The sequence below is a fragment of the Denticeps clupeoides genome, chromosome 4 (genome assembly GCF_900700375.1).
Source record: "Denticeps clupeoides chromosome 4, fDenClu1.1, whole genome shotgun sequence".
NCBI classification, from domain to species: domain Eukaryota; kingdom Metazoa; phylum Chordata; class Actinopteri; order Clupeiformes; family Denticipitidae; genus Denticeps; species Denticeps clupeoides.
The window spans coordinates 27824015-27839907 of record NC_041710.1 but is presented as its reverse complement, the minus strand read 5'-3'; the positions used below and the strand labels follow the sequence as shown (position 1 = coordinate 27839907).

At 43.1% G+C, this 15893-nt stretch overlaps 1 protein-coding gene across 8 annotated transcripts; it reads left to right on the top strand.

Moving 5' to 3' along the window:
* The first annotated feature begins 4153 nt into the window (after positions 1-4153).
* Positions 4154-15502, top strand: arhgef38 (Rho guanine nucleotide exchange factor (GEF) 38). 8 transcript variants are annotated; one of them, XM_028978681.1, is made up of 15 exons: positions 4326-4459; positions 4591-4672; positions 7708-7892; positions 8172-8289; positions 8483-8630; positions 8724-8741; positions 8824-9023; positions 9167-9300; positions 9745-9849; positions 10072-10194; positions 10436-10768; positions 11681-11812; positions 12281-12482; positions 13348-13571; positions 14501-15502. In XM_028978681.1, the coding sequence occupies exons 3-15, from the start codon at positions 7713-7715 to the stop codon at positions 14681-14683; spliced, it is 2100 nt and encodes a 699-aa protein (XP_028834514.1). In that variant the 5' UTR covers positions 4326-4459; positions 4591-4672; positions 7708-7712; the 3' UTR covers positions 14684-15502. The 8 variants fall into 8 exon arrangements, with proteins under 8 accessions (XP_028834513.1, XP_028834512.1, XP_028834514.1 ...); XM_028978685.1 differs by lacking the exon at positions 4591-4672 and adding an exon at positions 5600-5726 and having other exon boundaries at positions 4384-4508; XM_028978683.1 differs by lacking the exon at positions 4326-4459 and adding an exon at positions 4491-4508.
* The last annotated feature ends 391 nt before the right edge of the window (positions 15503-15893 follow it).

Sequence of the window (15893 nt, the reverse complement as noted above, 5' to 3'; positions counted from 1 at the left end):
CTGACGTCACCGCGCTCGGCCCCGGTCTCGTAGCGCCCCCTGCCGGCCGGCGCGGGAAGACCGGCCCGACAGGAGAACATGGAAGACGGCGAGCGACCTTTGCCAAGAGAAAATGGCTGACAGCCGAGGGCGCATGAAGGAGTCGCGCTCGACAGTGGCGCGCCGAAGCATGACATCAATGGGCAGAATTGTCCTTTCTTACTGGCGCTTTGACATTTATGACAACGTTTATGAGAAAATGGCCATCCTCACAGCCACCCATTAATAAACAAGGCGCTAGAGAAGCTACGCTGCTTCTGTCACTCTTTTGCATTTACATTTATAGCATTTATCAGAAGCCCTTATCCAATCAGTAGTTACAGGGACAGTCTCTTTAGTGTCTTAAGTGCCTTGCTCAGGGACACAATGATAGTAAGCAGGATTTGAACCTGGGTCTTCTGGTTCATAGGCGAGTGGCTTTCCCACTAGGCTACTACCACCCCCCCCGAAAGGTGCTCGTACATTTTTTGGTGATGAAACCATCATGCATAAACTCATGTCATCATCACCATCAAATATACCCAGTCTGGACGAAACCCACATGAATCTGGGGACAACACGCGAACACCAAACACAGAACAGCCAGGCCACTAATTGTCATGGCCACCTTAGTGTCTCCAGAGTTTAGTTTGCTTTGGAACACGAGTGTGAAGCCGCCGCTTGTGCAAATATTGGAGTTACATCAGATCATGCGGGGCGTTTTCACCTCGCGTCACATGCTGGCTACAACAAACACAGATCTAAATATTTCTTAGAGTTGCACCATCAAATAGTCTGAAGATGAATGTGGAATATTACAGTGTCCTACACACGTCTAGAGCTGATTTTTTTTTTTCTCGCTCTCCTTTTCTGTCTTTTGTCGCTGATGACCGCCCACCGTCAACTAGCGCAGCCTATTTCTGTACCGCCATAAAGTGACGATATGGCACTGCGCTGCCTCTGATCATCTTCATAATGGTCTCCATAGTAACGGGATATCTGCTTTGTGGGCCTTCCTTTTGTATTCCGCCATTTCCAGCACATCCAGAAGGGTGTAATGGTCTAGGAAGCAGTAATTATGCCTGCACATTCAAGTCCTTATCTGCAGTTCTGTGCCTAGCACGCTGTAAACAGGCATTCTTTTTTTTTTTTCTTCTGTTGGTTGTCCGGGGTTTTATAGCCTATAGTCACATTTAGGCTTCAAAACCAGCACCAGGACCTTTCCTACAATGCACAATGTGTGTTTGAGCTGTTTGTTGCCTTATTTCACCTCATACCTGAAAGTAAGAGAATTACATATTCTGCTACACTTTAGATTTTTTGACATCTTAAAATCCTCATTGTGGTACTTTTGTTTCCATCATGTGTGTGTGTGTGTGTGTGTGTGTGTGTATATTCCATAGTGTAGTAGAATACACTATGGTATGAAGTGAAACATGGCAACAAACACTGATGCTGGTTTTATAGCCTAATGTGACTATAGACTATAAAGCACCGGACAACCAACCGTGCTGTATAATATATAATGTTCTTTTCCCATAACTATTTAGTAATGTAGTGAGTGGAATGGTTAATGTTTGATCCGGACTGCGTACTGCAGACTACAAAAGACACCTTATAAGTTAAGCCTGTAGCACTACAAACAATTGTCTTTTGAAAAGCTTTAGGCAAGCAGGATTTTCTGCTCCTAAGGTTACTCTCAGCCATTACCTGAAGGCTACTTGGATGTGCCTTACAAGCTTATTGGCTTACGGGTAGAGGCTACCTGAGATATGGACCCTAGATAAGGAAAGCACAGTATGTTTGTCCATGTCCCCGCATGTATGCTCGTGTTTAAAACACAGTCCTGTGCGCTCTAAGAAGTATGATGCTTGTTAGATATAATAAAAAAAAAAACATACTAAAACAACAGAAAAACATACTGTGGATTGTTTTATTATTGAAAAATAGAATTTTGAGGTCCACAGAAGATCAGTATAGTTTGCGTATAGTTTGAATGGGCCTACTCAAGAAAGAGGATATGAGAATATCCTCAATTATTATTCTCAACAGGAATGCAGTACCTCTGGATCCCATTGTCATAGCTTGTAGAATGTGACAATACCAGACTAACCAGATTTGATCAGTGTGAAACGTGAATCATTGTATTCCTATCAAGGGGACGCCCCTTTTACTACTGTTTCACGTGAATGAATTGTTGGAAGAGTGCTGAAAGGGAAATGGAGGCGATGAATGGTGTCTACCTGTCTTGCTGAACTGATGAACTATTTTGAGACTACATTTCCATCACAAAGTATGAACATGAATGTAGAATATTACATTCCCTTTTTTCACGTTTTGTCACCACCCAACTAGTGCAGCCTATTCCTGCACCCCACAAAGTGACCATGTCTGGGAGGGTCATCAGCAGTTTATTTCCATGTGGAGAATAGAAATGGCTAGGACATAAGCCTAAGCATGCTTTTGCTATACAGCCATGGTTTTAATAACACTTTCCTGTTGCAGACAACTTAGAAGAACCAATAGGTCACCACTATGAATATAACAATGGCTGATAACACTGCTTTCACCTTTGTTGACATAAGGCTCAGAACATTTTATGATCCTGTTTGACATGTGATGCTTTTTTTCCCCTTGACCATTATTTTCCTCTGAAACATGAGGTCATTACTGATCCCACCTCTTTGTTCAACATTAACTTACTGAAGCCAAAGAAATAAAATCCAAACACAACACTGCACAGATAAAGTATGCAGTCATAGTCATCATGGCTGTTTGGTGTTTGTCTTTGAAGTATTTTATATCTTGGAGTTTTGTCACAGATTTACCAAACACTTATTGCTGTGGGTTTGGTTAAGTACCTTTACTGCCCCATATCTTATCTTTTGATTTTTTACTATGACTTCACTGTTTAACAAGTTAATAACTATTTAATATGCAACACAGTCATATTCTTAAATCAGTACATTTGAATTGCAACTTTTTATTTTATGTAAATTAAAAGTTGCATTCATGTTTATAATAACTGATGAAGTCGTCTTGAAAAATTCTGAGCATATCTTCAAAAGCAATGCCAAATGTTCTTCTTGTGCTCTTACCATTTTCCTGTTAACCCATTGTTTACACTAGATTTAAAGAGACTCATTATAAGTAGTGGGTTTGACGCACCATGGCGTCAAATGACAAATGAACATGATTGCTGTTCTATGTACAATAGAAATAAAAAACGTACAAAAGTATTAGTTTAAGGGTGTGCACACTAATGCAACCAGATTATTTTATGCTTTTCATTTTCTTACTTTCCCATTCAAATTCAACTGAACTGCACAGGTTATTGAAATTTTAGAAATGTTGTCATTTGTATTGAGGACTAATTTTTTTTACATCCAAAAACACTTTTTATATCCACTCATAGGTGGATACAGTTCTAATTCCAAAGATGCCACTGTGTGCGTTAACATTTACTGTTGTAGCTCTGGCTGAGATATCCCTGTTCTTAAGTCAGGCATGCTGAGTAAAAACATAATACAGTCCCCTTTGGGTGTGTCTGTCATGGCTGATTTTAAGTGAGAACGTCCCCTGCTGGGTTCACGTCAGTGTGTCACAGTGAATAAAATCCAGAGTTAATTTAAATGCTTTTACAGTGGACCATATGTTCACTTCATTCATCACACTTAGCAGTAAAGGTAAATATGGTATGAAGGCCGGGAGGCAGGAGAGCTGTTAATTTGCAACAAATTGCTTGGGATTCTGGGCGTATGCTGAGGGAGTTCTGAGTGCCAGTCAGATGCTGAGAACACATGCGCAAAAAACATTGTTCTCTTATTCACATTCACTGTGCACAGCAAAATATGCAAATACAGGTTCTGTGAGACACAGTCTTCCTGTATATGCTACTTTCATGTCAGTTTCAGAGGTTTTGGTATAATTAGACCCACTTGAGGTACTCTGGGTCAATAGAGTAATGTACTTTTCCATCTTTCCATCTTCGTTCTCATGCTGCCTGTCCTCTGCCTCCTCTCTGTGGATATGGGTGTTTCCAGTGACAACGCATAGCAGTGCAGGGCGGTAGGCGTGTTCAGGACTCTCTCCTGTGGCAGGTATGGCAGTGAAAAGAGTTGTGGGGGCGGAGCTACCTGTGCGGAGCAGGCAGAAGTGTACTCAGCAGGAGTGCACCTGCTGCTCTTCTCAGGCACACACTGGAACTGGCCTGGAACTTGCCACAACAGCCTGGCCTGGGAGAGCACCGGGGGTCCGCCGGGCCAATAACATGGATCCCAAAGAGGCAAGCGGGGCTGAGAAGGACAGAGATGACAAGAAGCCAAAGGACAGAACAATAAAGAGAAGAAAAATATTATTTGGCAGAGGACAGGAGAGGAGAAAGACGGACACTCTTGTGGATGATGACAGCACCAAAGGTTACCTTAACCTGGGGACACTGGTGAGGAGGAGCCAGTCAGATAAAACAGAGTACAGTGCCAAACTCAGAGGTAAATACTTTGTGTTCTCTGTGTGCTTACCTTTCCACCATTTCTAAATTTAACCCTGCAACCCCCCACCCCCCCTCTGCAGACAATAGCGTTCAGCAGCTTCTCAGACATCTCAGATTCCACTGGATCTTTTATGTGGCACCAGCAGCCATGGAGATACCCCTGTATGTGATGATGCTAAGCACCTGTTGCGTTGTTATGTGCCTGAGCTGGAGCAATTCCCACTGGGATGATGTCACATATGCAAAGCGCAAGCTGGCCTCAGTGCTTTGGAGAAGCTCTGGTCACCAGGTCCTGCTGAAGTAAACAAGAGAGGTGTTCCATTACAACATTGCGTAGTTAGTTTACTAAAACTTGCAAACCCTCAAAAGCCCTTTTTAATACTGTTGGAAAATGCGGTAAACATAGAATAAAACAGGGTATTCATCAGGCAGATACATATCAGTAAAAAATGCAAATTCCGTTTTGCTGTTATTTGTTGCTGTCGGGTTCTGAAGTTATGGTAATTCCTGGCCGTGGCAGTCTTGTGCCACCGTCTTGATTGTGAACATTTACTGCACAAAGAATTAGAAATGTTGTGGGTCTGATAAATAACTAGCAAAGGTTCAGTCTCTTTAGAATCCGTAGTGTTAATGAGCTCTAAGCTGTTGCTATAGAGATGATTGCCATAGGTATGACTTCACCGAATGAGGAAACACTGAAGTTCCTGAGCATTAAAGTTCCCCGTCACGCAAAAAACTGCCCAGTTAGGTCTTACTTACTTACAGGGCTATCAGAAACTAAATCTGTTGCAGAAAAGAATAATGATGCTTTATTATAATTATTATTATTTATATCATTCATTTGGAGTCAGTCTGACAAAGAAAACCTTGAGCACCTGCCCAAAATCCTGCGGTAGTGACCAGTTACCGGTTGTCAGCAGTTGATGCTTGCCGGAATAAAATGGAATCTTATGAGTCAGTCATGTCAGTAGAACAGTGCTTCCATGGCGGCGTATTGTTAATAACCGCAGAACAGGTTTTCCCTCATGCTGGTGCATGCGTGAATCTGTGTGCTTTATGAGTCCCGGCACTGTTGCTCTGTTATTGCAGGAGCAGATCGGGCAGGCAGGTGACGAGGTAGAGGAGACTGAAGCGCACATCGATACAGCTCAATACCACTCAGCTCTCAGAAAAGCCTTCAGCAGACGGGCCACCGCTTTTTCCAAGTGCTAACGTGGTGAAAGGAGATTACGTTTCGTTCGATAGCTTCTGGGTGCTCTGGACATCCCAAAGTCAGATGCACAGTTTAAATCAGTCGGGGCACACTCTGAGTTGTCAGTGACGGTGGCAGAAATCAATCTCAATCCCATTGTTCTTCAGACCAAACCCTCTGCCTCAAAGTATCAATTTTCCTGCCGGTGATATGCAACCTGGCTGGACTGTGTTCCAGTGTTCTCCATTAGACCTCTTTCAGTCCTGTGCCCATATCCTCTTTCGTGGGAACTCTGCGAACTAAACTTCACAGGAACGGTGGCAGCCACTTGAATCAGCAAAGTCAGCCTAAATTAAATCTGTTAAGCACAAGCAAATGTGAGCTTGTTGTGAAATACATGCACATGCACTCTCTTTTTCTGCAGGAAGGAACTGCTTTTAATAGAACTTTCTCACGGGCAGAGGCTTCATTTCCCAGCAGTGACTGCCTGATGAATTTACTGGTTTACGGACACCATGGCACCTATCTGATATCGTTTCTTAGCTTGCTTACTTTTATATATTCCCCACAACTCATCCAGTGCAACATGAACTATCCCTAATTTGGGACATAAAAAAGTATTGAATGTCTGTGGTGGCTGAAAAAGAGAAATTATGGTAATACAACACTTTGGTTGGGAGGTCGTATGCTTTTCAGACGTCTCCTCTCTAGTTAGATTGACAGATCATGTCTCTTTTGTCTCTTTTGTCTGTTTTTTAAAGCCAGAAGGCAATCATTTATATTTACAAACACAAGCATATCAATTCCATTCTATCTAACAAATATGGCAAATGTATGTTAATAAAACAAAATGCCATTGTGAAAGTGAAGTGATAGTGATACACTGCAGCACAGCACACGGTGCACACAAGGAAATGTGTCCTCTGCTTTTAACTACCACCCTTGGTGAGCAGTGGGCAGCCATGACAGGCGCCCGGGGAGCAGTGTGTGGGGACGGTGCTTTGCTCAGTGGCACCATGGTGGCTCGGTATTTGAACCGGCACCCTTCTGATTACAGGTCCGCTCCCTTACCTAGTATATTTACTTTGCCTTTGTCTCTATTCAGATATAAAAATGCTGATTATTTTTAGAAGTTAAACTGTTCAGATTAAACAGTCATAATTCATAAATCAACAGACAGTTTATCAACACAGCACCCTTTTGTAGAGCTTATGCATGGCACAACTTTAATGGCAAAAACTGGAAATGGACATAACCAGTTCGTTAAAGGAAATGGTAATGAGGCTGCATAATGTCTCTGTTCCCTTCTAGTTCGACCATGGCATGCTGGGTATGTGTCTGTTGATTAAAGGTGTGGTGCAGCTGTCAGGCACTTCCTTCAGCTGGCGGACATGGAGCCAAGCTTTAACATTACATCACCGTGGCGATGAGTTCCGTAACCCAACACCAGGGCATGTCTGTCTATTCCTCTCTCTCTCTCTCTCTCTCTCTCTCTCTCTCTCCGTCTGCCTTTTGTCTGAAGGGAGGAAACGTTGCACAGAGGCGATTAGGCGGCGAGGAAACATCACTCTTCCCAGAATACATGCCTAGGCCTCGTCCCAGATGCAAAGTGCAGGCAGATAAAAGGATGGAGAGAAAAAAAAGGCACAGAGCCTGACTGCAATTCTAATGAAGGTGCTTGGCATCCAGTCAGAACCATTAGGTCTGCATAACAACAGGCTGCAGTACCACTGGATGTCAGGCAAGCAGAAAACTGGATTCGTTCCTGTTGACACCAGTGTGTGTGAGGGTAGAAGGGTGTACATATATATGGTTGTAGAGGTTTTCTCTTTTAAAATACCCAGCATGGAACACAAAAATTGCTTATCTATGTCAACATATCAGACATATCAGCTTAAGTTATTCATGGCTGAAACAGCTGTCATGAATACTCGTTCTAAATATAAGTCATTAACTAATTTTTTTTGTAGATTCGTCTTTCTGACACTCTGGGTGTTCTCCGCAGAGAAAATGGCACCCCACGATCTGGCCTCACCCACGTCCCCAACTCTTGATTCGGAAGAAATTCGGCAAAGAAAAATGGCCAAGAGGTCAAAGGTCATTGAGGAATTAGTGAAAACTGAGAAGGACTACCAGATTGACCTTGAACTCTGCATTCAAGAAGTCCTCCAGCCTCTCCGGGAGGTCCAGGTACACCACACACCCACAAAAGTGTTGACTAGGCAAATTTAGCTACACACTGGGTTCTGCTTGCCTTTGCTTATTTTTAAAGGACGCTTCAATGTGGTATGTTTACTAAAAGCAGGTACTGATGGTTGCACTACAAATTGCAGCCGACATTAATGCTATTTAATTAAGCATAGGAGTACTATAGTAACACTACAAAAACACTGCAGTGTGCAACAATCAAACTCACTCTGAATGTAGGTGGTTGCATTGTGGTGTCATGAATGGACCCTCTCTTGTTAGGTGGTAGACGTGGACCGACTGTTCACCAATATGGAGTCCGTGTGTGCTGTCTCTGCTGAACTGTTCCTCCGGCTCCAGGAAGCCACTTCTGAGTCCGACCCAGAAGCTCAACTTTTAGGTATTTTTCTATACAGCGAGCACAAACCTGGGTTCTAGATTCTGAGATTGGATTGCAATAAGAGATGAAGCCCAGTGCTCCGTTTGGTTTGAGGAAACATTTGTCTGCTCTCATCATGACGGCTGACAAATAAAACTGTCTTGATGAAGATTTAGGAAATTTTCTAGATCTGAAATGTAGTTTTTCTCTGAAGGGGAAATATTCATCAACATGAAAGCAGTGCTGGAGGACGTCTATAAAATATATTGTTACCACCACGATGAGGCCAACACTTTGCTCAAGTCATATGAAAATGAAGAGGACATACAGCAGCATTTCAGGGCCTGCATAAGTTCCCTCAAGTAATTTTTTATCCCACATATCCTTATTTATCTGGCTATAAAATGTATGCTTGTTCTGAAGTCGCTAATTCCTTTGAACGCTTTCCCTTATAGGCAGATATATGATCAAGAGTAAGTATCCATCGTCTGTTATCCTGCATTTTGTAACTATTAAACTTTAACGTTATTTATAGCAATATAATATCTGATCTAGAGGGAAACCCAACTTGCTGGACATGGGCTCTCTGCTCATCAAACCAGTCCAACGCATTATGAAATACCCCCTTTTACTGGACGAGCTATGTCAGGCAACACCTGAGGACCATCCAGATATCCACTCTCTGCACGAGGCTCTCACTACCACGAAAATCATCAACCTGAACATCAATGAATTTAGACGGAGGAAAGACATTGGTAAGAAGATACTTTTGATCATGGACCTGCACATGGTTTAAGGAATTTGAACTGTTGCTGAGATAGAAGGTAAAATGTGAACACAAAACACTATTCAGCGACATGTGAATCAACTAATGTTGAAATATTGCTGTGCTCACCAGTAATGAAATACAAGAAGAGCGACGATGAAGGAACCCTGAAGAGCAAGCTCAACAAGTTGAACATTCATTCCATCAGGAAGAAGTCAGACAGGCTGACCAGCTACCTTAAAATCCTTACAGGCGTGGAACCACAGGTCATATGTGTTTGTTTTTTTTGGTTCATTTTTATCTAAAGCAGTGGTGGCCTAGTGGTTAAGGAAGTGGCCTCGTAATTACAAGGTTGCCGGTTCGAATCCCGATCCGCCAGGGTGCCACTGAGGTGCCACTGAGCAAAGCACCATCCCCACACACTGCTCCCCGGGCGTCTGTCATGGCTGCCCACTGCTCACCAAGGGTGACTGTTAAAAGCAGAGGACACATTTCATTGTGTACATCGTATGTTGTGCAGTTTTTCACAATCACTTCACTTTCACATAAATTAAACATAATTAGTTATAATCACACTGCAGTGTAACATCAAAACTTGCTTCTTAAACCTCTTAAATACTAAAAAAAAACATCACAATGTTATTGAAAGGTGCCATGCCTGTGGTGCCGGGTATTTTCTTGCTTAAAGTGAACTCGCTCTCTATCTGCAGGTCAGGGATGAGGCCTTTGATAAAGAGGAGAAGTTGTTCCGCAGTCTGGAGAAAGCGGTGAGGCAGCTTGTCAAGAACGTCTGCTTTTACCTGCAACAGGCACAAGTATGACCAGTTTTTTACTCAGCTGTTTACAGTACATACACATGGCAGTGTGGTTCATGAAGGTTGGAGCGGCCGATAGATAATCTACCATGTAATGAAAATAAACATGCCTCTATTGTACAGGAGAAGCCATGTGTAAAAATGACCTGTCTGTAAAGGAAGTTTAGGTTTCCTTACATCAGGCTGATTTTAATGCTGACCTTGCCCAACATTCTTTGGAAGGAGATGACATCTTTGGCAATGCAGCATGTCCGTGATCTGGAAAACATTATGAAGGACCCAGACAGAATAGACACCAATGGATTTCCTGAGACGAAGAATGGCAATGACCCATACAAGCACTTTGTGAGTGGTCTTTATATACTTATCAAGGCTAAGGAGCTCTAAGCAGGGTCAAGGCAGAACACTTCTCACTGCTTGGGTTTCTCAAAGACACGATTAGTAGTGATATTATAATGGATGTCATATTCTTATCTTTTCTGTACTTCACACATTGCAGGTTTTCTGGATTCATACTGCTTCCTAATGGAACATTTTTAAATCGCAGTTAACATTTTACATCTATTTTATTTCAATCTTTCACCAGAAAGAGAGGATGGAACGTCTGGTGCTGGTCCCTCTGTCCTGTTTGCAAGGCATGTTCTCCTCGCCGCAGAAGCTCATCCATAAACGCTACGACAAACTGTTGGACTACTGCAGCCGTCTGGAAACCCGGTCCTCCACCATCTCTCCCTGTGAAGATCAGTGTCAGGCAGGACGTGACTACCAGGCCCTCAACTCCCAGCTGGTGGAAGAGCTGCAGAGGTTCAATGCAGCTGCAAGGACCATCCTGGACAATTGCATGATCTTTTTGGTGGCGCTGCTGAAGGAGTTAATGGGCTCGGCCATGCAGAGGAGTCCCCCCATCCAGCATCTAATAGTGAGAATTTAATAAATAATAATAATCCATTAGCCAGGATTATGGGAGTTGTAAAAAAAATTTCCACTCTTCCCCACTTTTTGTAGAAGACCCACCTACAGCATTAAAGTGAAGTGATTGTCACATGTGATACACAGCAGCACAGCACACGGTGCACACAGTGAAATTTGTCCTCTGCATTTAACCCATCACCCTGAGTGAGCAGTGGGCAGCCATGACCAGCGCCCGGGGAGCAGTGTGTGGGGACGGTGCTTTGCTCAGTGGCACCTCAGTGGCACCTTGGCGGCTCGGGATTCGAACCGGCAACCTTCTGATTACGGGGTCGCTTCCTTAACCGCTAGGCCACCACTGCCCCATTGATACTTCTGCTGTACAATTCTGACATGATATGAATGTGATACTGAGTCCTGTCAGTTTGCAAGGTGCACAGTGGAGTCTGACCTGATTTTAGTGCACAGATTGGATCCATTTTGGATCACACCCTTTGAGTGCCTTAAGAGTCATTGCCCTTTAACCATGGAAGGGCATGCAAAACTCTAGATAAAGACCTTGAAAGCTCAACCGAGATTAATTCAATATATTTTTGATTAAATGAGAGATCAGCAAGTCCAAGTGCATTGCAAAGTGTTTTGTACCCTTTGACGCAACTTGTTTGCAAATTCAACCACCATCAGTGTCTAAAATTGAAGGAAACCTCAACCTTCCATTTTAATCAAACTGCCATCATGTAAAACATTGCCATAATCAGAAATCAAGAATAAACTCCAAGTTTGCTTTATTTTGTTCATATACTATACAGAAACATGCTTTGCATCCCCAGAATGTAATATAGAGCATATCTCACATTTTAATAATACAATCAAATCGTAATAAACTATGCACAGACTTGTAATTCAATGTCTTTGTCTACAGGCACCTTTGTCAAATATCAGTGAGGTCCAGAACAGCATCATGGAGGAGCTGGGTAGCCTTGTGTTTGTCAAGGATAACTCACAGCGCCTAATGGAACGGAAAGTGAGCTTCGAGAAAACTAAAAAAACAATGGTGAGTTGGAGCTTCCTCGATGCGTCCAGATCTCCTTTACCTCGCTGAGTCAACCGTAAACCCATCAGGCATGATAACACCCTGATAGGTGAAAATTGCCCTGGAGGGGATTTTCATCATCTTTTATTCATTTAAACACAATCTCTTTTAATTCATCACACCGGGGAGATCTAATAGGCTCCAGGTGAGAGACTAACTTCACCGTCTTTCTCATGTCCCTGGGTTTTCGCTTTTTTTAATTAAGCCAATTAGAAGTCAATTAAAGGCTAAAATTGAAGGATATTATCAGATTGGGTGTTGAGCTCAAAGCTCATATTTAAACAGTGCACTGCAACTCGCTCTCCAGTGTGGTTTCCTCCATGTGTGGTTCCTTCAAAGCCCTTGCTAAGGACAAACCCCACCCATGAGGTCTTGTTAGCAGCCCCTAAGGGGCCTGGTTGACGGGATCTCTTGTGCCCTCTGCTGTAGGCCCCAGAGATCCAGCGTCAGTCAGAAGACCACAGGGCCAGGCTGCTGGCCGAGTTTGCGACCGACCAACTGTACCAGCTGAAGCGCAACTGCAATGCCTGCCAGGAGCAGGATGTGAGCCTGCTGGAGGGAGAACTGGTGGCCCTTCTGGAGAATAGGGACCCACTGGGCAGCAGCAGCCGTTGGTTGGTGGACACTGGCAGTAAGTATTAACGTTTTTGTGTGTGTGTGTGTGTGTATATATATATATATATATATATATATTGGACATTATATACAGATTAACAAATGTCCAAAAATGTCACATATATGTATATAATTTTATTTTACACTATTTTATTTTCGTGTTTTTCTCTGTGCACCAATCCCCCTTAGGGATTGTCTATTACTTTTGTGAATACATGTAATAAATCACCTGTGCATTTCTCGTAGTACCACAAGAAACTATTTTTGTGACTGCAGCATTATAGGCATAAGTGCAGGTTATGAAACTTTGCTTTTCATTCATAAAACTGCACTCAATCAGTCCAGCCCTGATAGACAACAGCTAATTTATCTGACAAGTCGAACTCCCCGTGGGGTTTTGCAACGTCACGATTCTCTACACTAGTTCCTTTGGGGTCGTTGCCTCTCCACAGGTCCAGCTCCCTGTAATGTTTTGCTCCATGGTGAATGCACCTATGCTCACAGCAAGCAGAGCTACACTGAGCTGACGCCTGTCTCCCCAGAGGTCATGAAAAAAAAAAAAAAAAGCAAACGACAGACCGCTTGCAATTCTCAACGCAGCATAAGTTTCATGAGTTAGAGATCAAAGGTTTGACACTGTCAGCAGATCTGTCTGTGCACCCTTGAGGCTTTAACTTTCCCGAATTGTCAATATTCTATCACATTAACATAGTGATGGTGCAGTCATATTGATAAATATAGGTGTAGAAAACTAAAAAAAAATGTGCACATTCCTGTCCATCCTCTGCTGCCAACCTATTTCTCCTGTTTAATCTCACCAAGTGAAGCTTGGGTTTCCTCCACATCCTACTGAGGCACAGACCCCTCTTTGTGTGTGGCAGGCACGCAGGGGTATTTGTACTCGTCCTTCCTGAAGCCCTATAACCCCCAGCGCGAGGTCGAGCAGCAAGACGACTTTGACAACCTGAGCCTGTTTGTGGTGAGCAGCAGCAGCAGCCTGCGCGGCTTCGGCCTGCAGCCCTCCGAAAGCACCTCCGCCCTCTCCGGCCTGCAGGGGCAGCAGCCAGAGATCGCTGATGATTTGGAGACCAATGAGGAACAGCAGGTAAGAATGTAGTGTCTAGATTGCTAAAAGCCTATATAGCTGGTGACATGCAAAAAAATGATTGTTTTTGTTCACTTTACAATTTGCTGCAGATATATAGCAGTGCAATGTTGATAATATGTTATTTTACTATAAAAAGCAGGTAATAATACTGCAAAGCCAAGGAGCAGCATGCCTGTAATTATTTCCTATTCCACAGAATTAAAGCTATTACATAGGTAGGAGAACATGATGAATGGCGTAACCTTAGAAGATACTTGGCTTTCCAACTGCTGCCATTACGACTGTCATTAAACGTACAGTAACTTTAACACAGAAAGTAAATTCATTCCTAAAATGAATATTTGTTATTGTCTCTCATCTACTGTCAGTGCAGCAGTCAACAAAAGTGATTATAATAACTGTTCTGCAGCAGCTGTGAATATTAACAACCGCCTCGTAGTCTCCCAACGTACCACTAGAGGAAGCTAGAGAGCCACCAACACAGAGCAGGGCAACTAAACTTGAACAGGTTTTGGTCTGTCATGAAACAAGATCAATCAAATATCATGACACTCGAAATATCATATTTATGAAGCACTGTATTAAAAACCACCAGGCTGCGCGTCAGTAGTTCAGCAGTCAGCATCCGGGATTTCTGACCTTGGTGGGCATTCAGAAAACATCGTTTTCACCCGTCGGCAGGCGGCATTAAGGAGTGTTCATTTCGAACCCGGGTCTCTGCCAGACCCTGCTTGAGGAGTACACCGATGAACCAACAGTACCATCTGCTGGTTATCAATATATTGCCACGGCTCAGAGACACGACAGGGCTCTTCAAATGAATTAATACGGCTCATTGGGCAGCCGTCCTCCAAGCACACCACCAAGTAGAGAGGCCTAGAGCATTATTAGATCCCTAATAACGCCCCCGCCGGTTATCTCCACAGTTTTACGCAGTGTACTCCTTCCGAGCCCGCAGTGAGCAGGAGCTGACCCTCCAGGAGTATCAGCACGTCCGCATCCTTAAGTTCTGTGATCTGGGAGGCAACAAGGAATGGTGGCTTGCTGAGGCCAATGGACAGAAAGGCTACGTGCCAGCCAACTACCTGGGCAAAATGTCTTACGCATAGAATTACCGCAGTGTGGAAATCCATCCGTTAGAGTGCAGCATTTTTTGGAAATATGAAGTGACCATGGTCATGGATTTTGTCGGCTGTGCGTAAGTGCACTTATCATTGCACAAGACAGCAATATCCATGTGTTTTATGCACAGATTAAAATATGAAGTGATCATAGTCACAGATTTTGTCTGTTGTTGTATGAGCCCACAGCATGGGCTTCTATCCACAATGCAATAGTAACATGTACAGCTTTGTGTATGTATTTATTCTTCTTACTTTGATATGAAGTGATCACGATCATGGATTCTGTAAAGAGTGTGAAAATCTATGCAAAGCAAGATGAGTAGAGGGAGCCGCAGAATGTAACTCCTGCTCATGATGTCAAAGTGTGTATAACTATGTGTATTTTTGTAATATTGTGTCAATATGAAGTGATGCCGATCATGGATTTCATCTGTATTATGGAAACAAATGCAAGCTACTATTGCATATCGCAGAAGCGATATGTGTCGTAATAACCCTGCTTGAACATGAAGTGGTCTCCTCATCATGGATTCTGACTGTATAAGTGTAAAGTAATGTTGCACTTGAGGTTGTTTTTTTTTTTTTTTTTGCACTTCACACACCCACCCAGTGTTTAACACTTGAATGAAGCTCATCACCGAAATGCTCTTCAGTCTGTCTTGTAGTGTAAAGCAGAGGTATTTAAATAAATATATACAGAGAAATTATATTTAAACAGAGTTTAAGTAAAATCTATCCCAAATTGTGTATTTTATACAGAGCCTCTAACTTTTCTGTACTGAATATAAAGATGTTGCCGATGAATGCGATGTACTGTGATCTTTGCAACTGCAGATATTCAAAGTGAAGTGATGTCACATGTGACACGCATGTGACATCACATGTGAAATTTGTCCTATACATTTAACCATCACCCTGAGTGAGCAGTGGGCAGCCATGACAGGCGCCCGGGGAGCAGCGTGTGGGGACGGTGCTTTGCTCATGGACACCTCAGTGGCACCTTGGCGGATCGGGATTCGAACCAGCAACCTTCTGATTACGGGGGCCACTTCCTTAACCGCTAGGCCACCACCGCTAGGCCAGCCTGCTTTGAAAATAGTTTCAGACAGTGTCAGTTTCATGGTTGGTGCAGTCGGCAAAAAAAAAAAGTTTATCTAACTGCATTAGTGTCGTAACAGTGTACTAGATTTCAAAC